Source organism: Micropterus dolomieu, linkage group LG20, assembly GCF_021292245.1.
Source record: "Micropterus dolomieu isolate WLL.071019.BEF.003 ecotype Adirondacks linkage group LG20, ASM2129224v1, whole genome shotgun sequence".
NCBI classification, from domain to species: domain Eukaryota; kingdom Metazoa; phylum Chordata; class Actinopteri; order Centrarchiformes; family Centrarchidae; genus Micropterus; species Micropterus dolomieu.
This window is the reverse complement of record NC_060169.1, coordinates 31,293,618-31,307,248: the sequence shown is the minus strand read 5'-3', so window position 1 is coordinate 31,307,248 and position 13,631 is coordinate 31,293,618. Positions and strand designations below refer to the sequence as shown.

The following is a 13,631-nucleotide window of genomic DNA, read 5'->3' as shown; positions in this document are numbered from 1 at the left end:
AGTTTTTCATCAAATGAACAAATTAAAGTACCAGTATTATTATAATGATATTACTTTCATTTATCTATTACTAAACAATGGAGTGAATGTCTGGTGTCCATGAACATTGACTGGAATTTACGATCAGATAAATGACTGGCACAATCAACTGAAAATACAGATGCAAAGGGTTAGGTGATTTTTTTCCCAAAGTCAGAGATAAAGAGGGCTGCATTTTCTAAATATTTGGACTGGGTCAGGCTAGCTCAATATGACCCACCCATCCATTTTATTGTTATGTTTACCTTTTCTTAATGTGTCCATCTGACTTTTTATTTTCCCTTTCAGACACTGAAAGATCCCAACCTGTCGGCAAGAAAGGACTTCCAGAGGGAGGCAGAGCTGCTGACAGGTTGCAGCACGACCACATCGTTAAATTCTACGGAGTGTGTGTAGACGGAGACCCTCTCATCATTGTGTTCGAATACATGAAGCATGGAGACCTCAACAAATTCCTCAGGTCAGTTTTTCACTGAAGGTTAAGTCAAATTGACCTTAATGTACCAAGTTGGCGCTGGCTGAGCAAATTAGAAATTCATATTATAAACCTACAGTAGATAACTAAATTGTGTGAAAGCCTGATTACAGTGAGTGCACCACCAGTACTTGGAGCATTTTTTTTTTAACTCTGGCTGGTCTTTTAGGTGGAAGTGTCCACCAACTCATTGACTGTATATGTAAATATAAAACTTCAGTAAGAGTTCAAGAAAAGTAGAAATCTTTTGTCAAATTCCTGAAGCCGATACAATATCAGGCCAACTTCACAGCTTTCTGGGTTAGCAAACATGAGTGCTTTAGTGCTTTTGTTCCGTAATGTCAGACTATACCGAGGGAAGTGACCTCTGATAAGCCTCAACAAAAGCGACACAATGCTGGTACAGTGAGCGCTTTGGTAATGGGAAGCTTCACTGGGGTTGATGTCAGTGTGCACAGAAGGAGTCTGGGATAGAAGTGTGTTGTTTCATGTGCGTTGACAGCAGCAGAGTGTGTGTGTGTGTGGTCTATCTTGTTTTTGAAGTTTGAGCAGTAGTTGAAAAGATGACATGTTACGATTGAGTGTGTGTGTGGATTCAAGAGTGCGTGAAGAATTTCTGTTGGGAAATCATTCCTGAAATGAAAGGCAATGTCGTGAATGATGAAATTCTTTCATGCAAGGCGCAAGACGTGGCTGATTTTTGGTCTATTGGTCCTGTCGGTCACATTTAACAAATGATATGTGTGGAGAATCAGTAGGAATGAATTTATAGAGTATCTGATGTGCAGGTCCAGCTCAACCTTCAGATAAACGGCGGGCGGCCTGCATTCATTCAACCACTTCTAGTGAAGTAACATAGACGTAGAAAGATGAAAAAAACACAAAATAAGGAAGACTACTACTAATCCCTCTACACTGAGGATGACTTATTACACACACACGTAAAGCAAAGAACATTGAATTGCATTAAAATTGAGAGATGGTGAAAGAAACACAGCCTGAGACAACTTTGTCTGCTGAAAATGCTGCAAAAACTACTCCAAAACCACCAAAGTCTCATATAGCAGCCACAGAATTAATAAAAACTATTTATCATGGCAATTAAAGGTGCCTGTAGGTTATAGTTAATTTGTTAATATTTCTAACAGTCTCTCTTTATTATGCTAGTTATTCTCAAGAGGTAGAAAAAGGCACCAATACTGCCAAGATAAGGGTTATTAGCACTGTAATGAGCGTTGGGTTACTTATTAGAGGGCCAGCCAGGTTACTGTCTGCTATGCTGAAAAGGTTTTAAAGGTTCCTACATCCAGTTGTTAGAGTGAGATTATGTAACATTTAAAAGTAGATATGCCACAAATATACTCTTACAAATGAAAAGTTTTATTCATTAGCTATAAAACACACCTTTTCTTAATTCAGTACCCTCAGCGGTTTATCTGGTACAGCCTGACTTGGTCTGGTATGACCGGAGTCTTATGGTGGCTAATGTTAGCATGTTAGATGTTGCTTCATGGCTGACATTACTGAGTCAGTTCACTGACTTTGTAACCCTTTGTGACTGTGACTGTAATTAACTCTTCTGGCCACCGCTGTTCAGCAAAATTTACATAGTCCACTTTAAAACAGAGACTACAACACTCCATCTTCAGTATTAGTTCATTAAATCAATCAATGTTATTTTTTGTAACCCAGAGCCCACGGCCCAGACGCCATGATTCTGGTAGACGGCCAACCACTGCAGTCCAACGGAGAGCTGGGTCTTTCCCAGATGCTGCACATCGCCACCCAGATTGCCTCGGGCATGGTCTACCTGGCCTCCCAGCATTTTGTTCACAGAGATCTGGCAACCCGCAATTGCCTGGTGGGCAATGGCCTGCTGGTTAAGATTGGAGACTTCGGCATGTCCAGGGACATCTACAGCAGTGACTACTACAGGGTAAGACCTCGCAAAGATCCTTATTTATACTTCAAAATTCTGGGAGCTAGAGAGGTTTCAGAGTTCAGACTGCCAAAGTGTTTAACTTTTCTTAACTATATTCAAAAAAAGTAGCTGTTCATAGCATCACTATGCCTCTTCCTGTACATTTTTCCGTAACGCACGAATGACATAAGCAATAGTAGATTCCACCTGACACAAAAAGTAAATTAAAGTTGTGGATCATCACAATACTTGTGACTTTGTTTGTAATTGGGTCCAAAACAACCCTAAATAAATCCTCCAGTAGCTGCTAACTAACAATGTATTTTTATTTTGCTGCTCTCTCTTGGGTCATTTTTTGTTTATATGTTTTTGTTTCCATCTTTTCTTTTCTAAGGAGAGTTAACAGCTCTCCCTCCCCAGTGCAGCCCCAGGCCCCCACACAAGTCCTCGTACATTCATGCGAGGATGGAGAGGAGTGCAGTGTAGTAGGAGATGAACCTGCTGAGCCTCCAGCCTGGTGCTTAGAGGCTTGTTTATATAGCTTCCAATTCATGTCCTCTGTACTGTTTAACACGATTAGCAACTCTGAACGCCGCAAACCAGGCAACAACTGCTGGGCTGAAGAATTTAGCATTTTTTTGAATAAATTAGTGGATATTATGGAGTGATGGCTGCTACAGATCTGGATCCTTTGAACAGCATGGTCTTGTGAAATGACTTCAGGTGCGCCTGATTCTGTTTTCCCAGCGTGACAGCTGGGCCAGTTCGGACTTTGCTGGGGGCCACGCCAGAAGTTATGAAGTACTTGCCTGCTGGGTGAGCAACTCTGTACATATAAAATCATTTGTAAAGAAATTTGAGCGAGATGTATTTAGTGATTGGAACATGGCTCCTCCCTGCACACCATCTGTTGGTGTGTAAAGAATTAAAATCTCAATATTTTGTTTGGGTTGTTATAGAATTATGGCATCATTGTGTGTGTGTGTGTTTGTGTGTGTGAATTGTTCAGTGCAGGCTAGGGATATGTGTGTTTCAGTATAACCAATCCTACTAACTGTTTAGGCCCTCAGTGGACAGAAAGCTGTCAGGTTGGGATGACTTGATTATAAATGGTCATGGGTAATTTAAAGATCTCGGATCACAGCAGAGCAGCAGTGTTGGTAGGCTGTGTCCAAACAATGTAAGATTTAACAACATAACATAGATACCTTTTCTCATATAAATTCCAACGCTGTCTTGGTGTAAAATTAGTTAAAACACATTTTGTTTCGCACATATAAAACTATTTACATTACAGAAGATCAAAGACCTTTCTTGTGTTCTGTGACATAGCTTAATAGCATGTTCATTTACCGGCCACACTTCTGAAATATAATATTCAAAGCTTATTGATGATTTAACATCAAGGGTATAGAAATACTTTACTTACAGTCTTGAATGCTCATTATAAGCTCTTTGTGGAGGAGGATAATTGGATGTTTAGACACTGTTGGCTTCATGTAGGCCAGTTTCATGATACCATAGCATCGAGTCTCCTATTACAGTAATTGGAGTATGCACGCATGGATTTTGTGTGAATGATTCCAATTTTGAATTTGGCAACTACATAGTTATGATTCCACAGTTGCCTCTGAATTTGTTGCTCATTGTAGTAGCCTGAATTGGACTTTTGAATAGTGTACTTTGGTCTTTATGTCTGAGTTGACTTGATTTAAGATCAACTATAGAAGGCCAATGAGTGTTTTAAGTTGAAGTAAATGTTATAGTGCTAATCTGACCTGTGCTTATCATGGCAGCTTGACATTTGCAAAAATGAAATGCCCTCTTCTTTGCAGATGATGTTGTTTTAATGTTCCCTACTCTCCTACCAGTGTGACTGTGGATGTACTAGGTAGCTGAGAGCTCAGATGGACCCCTTTGGGCAAACAGAGGACAAGCCTGTGTGTGTTTCTTTTTTTGGCCCAGAAGAACAGTTAATGTAATTGTCTCTGAAGGGCAAGTCACAGCTGATTTAGCAGCCGGATACTGCTCAGCTGAAAGATTAAATGGTTCAGCTGATTGTTCTTATCTTTAGAATTATAAGCCTAATACTGTATATAGGTGCTGTGAGTTAACTGTTCAGTCAAAAGACAGATAACTGCATGAGGTTTCAACAGATATCAGACCTCACAGGGAAACAAGGAGCTGTGTGAGCTGAGTTTTGTACTGTCTTCATATGTACGTCCACAAACTTAGATTATGTAAGTTTCTGTGAGCGAAAGATTCATAAGGGAGTGTTAGGACGGTGTGTGGGGTAAAAGCCCTCACCTACCACTGCAGGTGCCCTGCTTAAATCCTGGACTGCAGTGCCCCAATACATGGAATATTCATAAGTGGGAAGCCAGAGAGGATTGGCAGGTGAAAAGAAGCAGCTGGTGACTATATGTGTATCTACACACTGCTCTGGCAGACAATGGAAAGTTAAAAGGGCCGCAAAGGGAATATGCGGAAAGATAAGTAGAAAAATATGTCCAAAATTGTTTTCAAATTGCTTTATATACTTACCTGTACAGGTGCTTGTGTGTGTAGTGTGTGTGTGTGTGTGTGTGTGTGTGTGTGTGTGTGTGTCTGACCACTAAAAGCAAGTTCTGTGATTACAACTAAATAAATACATGTGAAAAGAAGAATGAATAGCCCCCGCAGCAACAGTGTATCAGGGAGAAGTGAGTCAGTCTGTGGTAACTTATTCAGTCAAATGTCGGTTCCTTCTATCAAATTCAGTGGTGAATTTGTTGAGGAAAGGTTGAATAATTTATTGAATCATTTGCTGATTCAACACAAGTGTTGAATCTCACACACACACACACACACTGCAGTGAGGAAGGGAGATCAGTTCTTACAAATCTGTATGTTCAATTAGGTAGAAACCAGAGAAATGGTTAGGACCAGTTTAAATTCAGGGTGGTGTGTGTATGTATTTATGGATTTGTGTGTGTATATGTATATATGTGCCTTGTGTGAAGCTGCTGTTTGGTGCGCTGTGATAACATCACTGTCCGCCTACACAGAGGAATATTGACAGAGCTCAAAGATAAGGAGCTCCTAACAGTATTGGACACTTTCCCTGTGTTGAGTGATTATAAATAGCAGCGCCCTGCCAAGAACACAATCCTCCCATTGCTGACTAGTCGTATTGACGCTTGTTGCCCTCTGGGACTCCCAAGACACTTTGCAGCAGGAGGGAACAACTTCAAAAAAAGAGATTAATATTGTCCTAAATCACATCCATCTGTCATACCCTCCTGCTCCGCCTGCACTGAATTTGCTTTTGTGTTGTTTCAAAAGACACAACTGCAGAACCTGCACAGGCAGACGGCATCACCGGTGCCTGCTATGTAGGTGTTTTATATCACTGTCTCATGATATATTGGGTAATGTTTTCTGAGTTCAGAGAGTGAAGCACTGAATTATGCATGTTTAGGTAGATATAAATGACAGTGACTGCTCTAAAGGAGTGAATGCATTAAAGGTGCAAGTAGCAAGACTTGTGTGTGAAATACTGCTTTTAACCAGAAATGTTTTAGCATCTGAAAGACCAGATGGAGGAGCTCAAGGAAGGCCTCTGTCAATTTGCAGGTCTTCTCAAATATCATTAGATGCATTGTTTTCTCACAGTGTAATGACAGAGTTACTAGTACAATATGCAATCATGGCCCTTGGCAGCTAATTTTTCTTATAATATCCAGTTGCATTTGTACAATGTTCATTGGTTATGTTGAATCTCCCTGATCTGTTGCAATTAATTAACCATATATTTGTAATTTGTGTTAAATTAAATTCCTCGTACTTTGAAAAAAGGTTTCAGCTTGGCTTTCAGAAAGCTGCATGTAGACTGCATGTTAGACGCTGGTTCTTCTAGACAAGGAGAGAAAAAGCTTCAAAACAGCTCATTACAGCCAAATTATGAACAATGACATATAGGTTCCTGTCAGGGGATGTAGAGGCTTCCAGTTTCTACTTTTTAACTAGAGTATATTAAAAATTCTCCAGAGTTTTCTCCAGAGTCTTGCTTGCAGCCTGAGTGTTTTCATTTAGCAGTGGCAAGGCTTTGTTTTTCATTTCAATGAGTGTAACATTGTCTGAATGTAAAGCAGGATGGTGTTGGTGTTGAGAAAGAGAAAGCATGTGTCCGGCTACCTTTAGAAGGAAACAACGATTACAATATTACCCTTAATATTTGCTTAGGAAAGAAAATTGTTTTAAAGTCAGAATCTGCATATCTGACATGTCAAACACTGTAGCAATGTTATAATCTAATGACTCAGTTTCAAGGACTTAGTGTTCTTTCTGACACTGCCAGGATACCTCTGCTTACCTGCACTGCTGTGCTTTGAAGAAAAATGGTCCCCAGGTTTTCAGTGTTTCAAGGAACAAACAGACACTCCTCTGCTGCATTATTTATCAAGCGCAAGCTCCTCAAAACTGTATGCAGCTTGGTGCTAATGAGTACACAGACATTTATTACTGCTGCATGAAGGAATGAGGTCTTGTTGTCTTGGTCTTGTCTTTTCTCTTTTAGCTCCTGTCTTACGTGAACTAAGAAATGAAGGAGATGCTTCCATTGACCTCAGAGGAAATCTGGCTTTAGAGGGGCCAAAAAATATTAAGACAAAAAATAATAGAGCTAGTTCAACATTTTGGGAAATATGTTTTGCTAGCTTTTTTGTCAGGGGTTACATGAGAGGACTTATACCACTCTCAATTCTGTATGGTAAATATTAAGTTCCAAAGTCAGCAGGCTACAAACAAACATATAGAAAAAACAACATATGAAATGTTATTCAGTGTACTGAATGGTAGGCAGATTTTGTTCCCTTTAGCTAGTCTAGCTTCCCCATTTACAGTCTTTATGCAAGCTATGCTAACCTTCTGCTAGCTGTAGCTTTGTATTTAATGCACAAATGTGAGAATGGTATCAGTCCTCTCGTCTAACCCTCGGCAAGGAAACTACCAAACTTATTTTCCACGTAGACATTCATGATCCCCAGAGGATGAATCCTACTGACTTTCCTGATCATTTACCCTTTCCTAACTGGCACCATCAGGTAGACATTTTTTGCTTTTAGTGAAATATATCAACAAGTATTGGATAGGTTGCCATGAAATTAAGCACAGATATCTATGGTGCCCAGAGGATAATCCATAGCTTCCACGTAACCTATGGATTAGTACAAAATCTGGTACGGATATTCATGGTGCTCAGATGATGTATCCTACTGACTGTGATACCTTGACGTTTACTCTAGCTGCACCTTGAGGTTAACATTTTTGGTTTCAAGTAAAATAACCATTGAATGGATTGCCATGACATTTGGCACATACATTCATGTTCTCTTCAGGATGAATTGTAATTACTTTAGTTATCCCTGACTTTTCCTCTAGAGTCATCTTACAGTCAAAATGTTAATTTGGACAATACTTTGGTTTATGGCCAAAAAAGAGAACTAATGACATTACCATCAGTATGTATGTGAACACACTAAGATGGTGAACATGGTAAACATTAAAACTGCTAAATATCAGCATCTTAGCATTGTCATTTTGAGCATGTTAGCATACTGACATTAGCATTTAGCTCAAAGCATCGCTGTGCCTAAAGACAGCCTCACATAGCTGCTAGCATTGCTGTAGGCTCTTAGTCTTGTTATTCATTTATCACCAAATATAACCCATGTAGAAGGTTCTCCAGCACATACTGTTCCAGAAGACATATAATTTCACAGTATCACAGGCTCTGCTGATAATTTCATATTCAGAGTGGAGTTACAAAGTCAGCAGCAACACTGTGGAGCTACCTATCTACACATTGTATTGCACAAGTTGGTCTGGATAACTAAATACAGAAAATGTGTATGTAAAATTGCACGTTAGCAATAGTGCAGTGTGTGCGTGTGTTTTGAAAACGTTCAGAAACTTTCGCCACCCACCGGCATGCAGCAGCTAGAGTAGATACCACTTTATCTCCACTTGGCAGCAGCGCAGCAGGTAGAAGCCTAATGGACATCATAGCCTCTAAAAGTGAACTTGTGTTCACTGCTGTTTGAGCTGGGAGAGCAGAGATAGCAGCGTGGTTAGAGCAGGAAGAGAGAGTGTATAGATGGTTATCGGGGCCCTTTTAAGATGTCTGGGGCCTCCCAGGGCTCCCTGAGGGCTGTAGAGCGCCCATCGAAGAGCCCAACTGGGCCAGTAATCTATCCCCCTGCCATGCTGCTGTGCTCTCCACGCCGTTAATCCAATCACTCCCCTGCCATGGTGGGACAGGCAGAGCACTAATCCAGTTTACACAGCAACAAAAAAAAAAGCCCCAGACTCATTCCTCACTCCCCGCAGAGCTTTGCCAGCTTCTCGATGTGACATTGAGTGAGAAAGATGAGGATAATTACAGGGGCAATTATTTTATTTTTATTATGTGTTCAGCCTTTTTTTTCTTTTCCCCCATGTTCCAAGCTAATTGCCATGGCCTTGTCACAAAAACCCAAGGTGATAGCATGCAATCATTTGGGAAGCAGAGAGTCAGCCTGTTTAAATGCGCCTCGCCACAGCAGCAGCAGTGGAATCATTAGTATGCATCTGATGAGGTTTAGCCTTGTGTGCAATGGGCTGGGTGGACCTCAGATAAGTCATTTAGACTAACAGGAACTTAATTAATTTTGTTTAATCTTTATAAAGCTTCACAGGGGGACAGATTGGTATACAGCCCCTCACCGACTCCTTCGCCTTGCTTTCAGCCCACCTAGCTCGGCTCAGCCCAGAGGTTTTACACAATGGGGGCGACTGGTCTCGGCATCAATATTGGCTTAATGTTGTGTACAATACTAAAACGTTGCATGTCTAATGAGACCAGGTGGGGGTATAAGTCAGTGTTCATTTGGCCATTAGCCTGCAGTGGAACCCTGGCTAATGAAGTCGAGGGTGAATGCGAGACAAAAAACTACTGCCAGCCTTCCTCACTGCCACAGAAATCACTGTGGGACTGTCAATAAATACTGTGTGTGTTCAAGATATAGAGAGGGCACCTAACTTGAAACACCTCTCAAATTTATGTTTTCCTTAATTACTATTTTATCTGTCCTACCACTGAAGATAAACACCAACAGCTTCAATTGTCTTCCAGGGTGGTGTTTAATCTGGGACTCAGAGCCAGAGAGTGAGCTGGCAGTCTGAAAATTAGGAGGTAAAGGATAATTCTGTCTTTGAGATCCTGCTTATACTTCAGATGCCCTTGGGTTATAAGAGTTATAGAAAGCAGAATTGTGACCGGAGGATCCTGGCAAAATGATACAAAAGTGTGTCTCAACTCTGCACTAAGATGCAGTTGTGCAGAGCACTTAACCCCTGGTGGGATTAGTAGAAGACTGTGGTTGTACTAGGCGACTCTGAGGTGTAAAAATGTATAAATGTATTAATGTGAAGCAGGATGGAGCTGAAAGTGTGTGTTCAAGAAAACCCTCTCTGGACTTTTTGATAAATGTAATAAAGGAAAAACATGGTGCGAAGAGGAGTAAAAAAGACTCAACATAACAGCATTTTGCATAACCAATATGAATTCAAAATTCAAATTATCTGTGACGTACACTTATTTTGATATATCTCTCAAGACTTACATCAAATCACTTGTTCAAAGAGAAGAAAGAGACTGACTTGTCACCACAGTATTAAATGATTTGTTTAGATGGACATTTTTTTCAGTGATGGAGGAATGCAAGTGAAATGATGCCCTCCATTAGTTTTGCTGAAACACTACAAAGACCAAATGTTGGACATTCTGGAGGTTAATGGAGTGTGGTTTTGATTCATAGTCAGCATACTGTAGGTGTTGTTATAGAAAACTGTCTCCAATGGTCTTTTTAACCTCTAGGCCATGTGTATTATATCTCTTTGTGTTATATACAAGAAAGGCATACAGCCTTGTGTTACAACTGTGCAGTAAACATTCTACACTACACGGCAGTCATTGACTTCTTCAGGACAATATAAACAAGGGTTTACACTGAACAAATCCAAAATGGCCCAAAATACATGTAAACTTACTTTAGGTCCAATTTCCAGAGGAGAGAGCTTGAGGTTCTTCTTTTTGTGAGATGATGGGGAATTGCATTGTGGAAGTCATAACAGTCTTATTAACCATTTAAGATGCACTTGGCTTCTCTTGGTTTTACAAAAACAGTTATTTACAGATATTTTATTTGAGAATACACCTTACTTTAATTAATTCATTAAATGAAAACATCCATTTAGTCTCTGTCCCCATAGTTTTGCATGACAGGGGAGAATAACCTTCGATCTTGAATTTGTTTTCCATGCCAAAAAAGCGTAAGTGACCCCATTATTGAACTGCAACGGTGCAATTGGGATTATTATTTAATATTTTGGGAACCCATTTTTCTACTCAGTGGTAACTGTCATTTGCCTGTCCATAGTATGTTCAGAGGATTTCCCATGATCCAATAGTGATAACCCTAAACTAACCTTCTATTTCTGTTTTGAATCTTTAAGAATAGATTCACTAAAGCAACACACCTCTTAAGCTGATGATACACAAAGCAATATTTAGAGCAATGGTGCTGGGCAATGTTGCCGTCAATGGTAATGAGCAAAGATTACTACCGTAATCCCCTTCCCCCATCACTCCGCCACCCTCCCCGCACCACCACTATCCGTTCAAAACATAGTTAGACTTGCCACCAGCAACATTGCCCAGCAACATTGCTCAAAAAGTTGCCCCGTGTATCATCAGCTTTAGTTCCAACTTGTAATAGGCATTATCATGCACTTGACACTGAAACAGGAAACTGTTCCTATTTAAATCTGCATAGATTTTTGATGCTGAGCTTCCAATTTCTTTTACAAATCACTGGTGTTTGCTATTTAACTGTTGGTCACAGTTATCTTTCAGTTGTTTTGGCCGAGCCATGTACAAAACATTATTTTCATTCATTCAACTTTCTACACTGTCGCCACAAGTTATAGTAGTCATTACAATTTCCTCCCATTCCTCATTCTCCAAGAGTTGCTTTAAAACCATAGGGGACCTGACATGACTAAAATGTTGTATGACTGAAGGAGAAATAAAGAAGAGCCATTAAATAAGCAAACTGACACAGAAATGTTAGTTACACAGAAATATCTGACTGCCGTTTGCTAACATTAGTCAGCTTGAGCTACTGGTCATACCAGACCAAGTAAGGTTGTAAGAGCAAAACCCCTTAAGTGTATTTAATTGAGCAAGGGTGCATTTTATTAATTATGAATTGAACATTTCATTTTTAAAAGAAAGATTATAATATTACTCTTTTCACTCTCCCCAATTTATAACGCGTTTACTGTTTAACATTTCTTACGTAGAGATTAGTTGTTACTAAATAGTGACACATACTAGAAGTGCCAGGTGTAACTATTACATAGCTAACAGCATAAGCTGACAAAGCTAATGTTAGCTTGCTAATATACTCAACCTGATAAAAATGATGATTAACAATGATATATAAGTGGGATGATTTTAAATGTCCCAAAAAGTAGACTAAATGACCAAATAATGTTCGTTAGGTTAGCATAATCTGATCTAATGTGTCTCTGATTGTAAACTACATTAATACTACAAACTCTAAAACATACTATTTACATGCATAAAAAAACAAAGTCAAAACTACATTTAGAAAATATATTCAGTTAAGTTTAAGATATGATTCAGTTTAAGGTATGATTTGGTCTCTAAGCAACTAATTTACATATTAATGTCTTTACAAACTATTGTGCAACCTGATTTGATAAATGACTAATAGAAAGGACTGACACATAAACTTAAGAATAGTTGTTGGCAACCCATCCAGGACTTTGGACAAGGTAATAGATGAAGGACAAGTCAAGGTAAACAAACAGAGGACTCATACTAAACAACTAAATTTGATGAAGTATACAAACTAGAGGATGTTCTGCATAAATGCCCAGGAAGCAGCAGCCTTTTGGCTGACTGACAAATCTCATGTTTCTTTAAAACATCCAGAAGATGCATCTGCTGCGTCAAGCTAACACGCAGAGATTGTGTTTGACTTTCAAAGGAAATGTGTAATGAGCACGCTACGGAACTAGGAGCTAATTAGTAAGACTTGAGTTGATTTTTTTTTCAATACTTTAAATGCCAGACAATGCTCACAGCTGAAGGCGCACAGATGTTGGAGCTGGTAAATGGAGTTCGGAGAAGGGCTTATGATTAAGTGAATCTGATTGTGTTGTAACCCAGAGGTAAAGAGCGGAGGAACCACGTGAGGGTAAATTCAGCTACAGTAAGAGGTTGTCCTAATGATGATTTCAGAGCTTATGGTATATGTGTGACTGTGTATTTGATTTTGTTTTGTCCTTAAGCACAGCAATTGAGCTCAGAAGTGCCGATGGATGCACGGATGGATGGTTGGAAAGATGGATCAGTCATTGCATGGATGGATGAGTGGTTGTGGTGATGGATGGATGATAGATGTGTGTCTGATACGCTGCAGGAGTACTTCCACTGACTTAGAGATAAAAACATCAAAGGGACTTAAAAATCCATCTCATTGTTATCTTGACAAAAGTGTCAAGATAACACAAAGATAGCCAGCAAAAGCCAAAAGCTGAACCCAATAACAAAAACTAAATGACAGCAAAAATCACCAAGAAAGGAAGTCATAGGACAGCAATTTATTCCATACAATAAGTAACAAGTGCATGTACTGCATTTTCCCCCAGTGTTATAATATAACACAGTGACACTGGGAATTAAAAGTACATAGTTTTTTCTTGTATGAAAAATCTACATACCCTAGAACATAATTTGTTCATAATACATTATGATACAGCCTACCCTGTATTATGTTCTATATGATAAAAATATATACTATTGGCTATATATTAAATGTTTATTCAAATATATCAATTCTCTATAAAAACAATGTCAGCTAATTTGTCCATGTCTTTTTTTGTGGTGTTCAGTTTGTACCCTCCAGATTTCATTCTTTCCCTTTAATGTTTGTTGTACTTACTTTTTTTTTGTTAGGACTTTTTTCTAGTAAATGTGACATCATTAACCCACCAGCAAATGTATCGTCTATGTGAATTATTCCACTGACTAGTGTTTTTTCTTTTTCTTTGGGGCTTTCAACTGCATCTTATGGTCTTCCTCAG

At 39.3% G+C, this 13,631-nt stretch overlaps 1 protein-coding gene across 1 annotated transcript in view; it reads left to right on the top strand.

The window, feature by feature from the left end:
- ntrk3b (neurotrophic tyrosine kinase, receptor, type 3b) overlaps positions 1-13,631 on the top strand; it is a 52,234-nt gene that overhangs the window by 29,219 nt on the left and 9,384 nt on the right. The window contains 4 exon segments of the mRNA XM_046032955.1: positions 328-388; positions 391-499; positions 2,207-2,450; positions 3,183-3,251. Coding sequence (XP_045888911.1) covers positions 328-388; positions 391-499; positions 2,207-2,450; positions 3,183-3,251 — 483 coding nt within the window.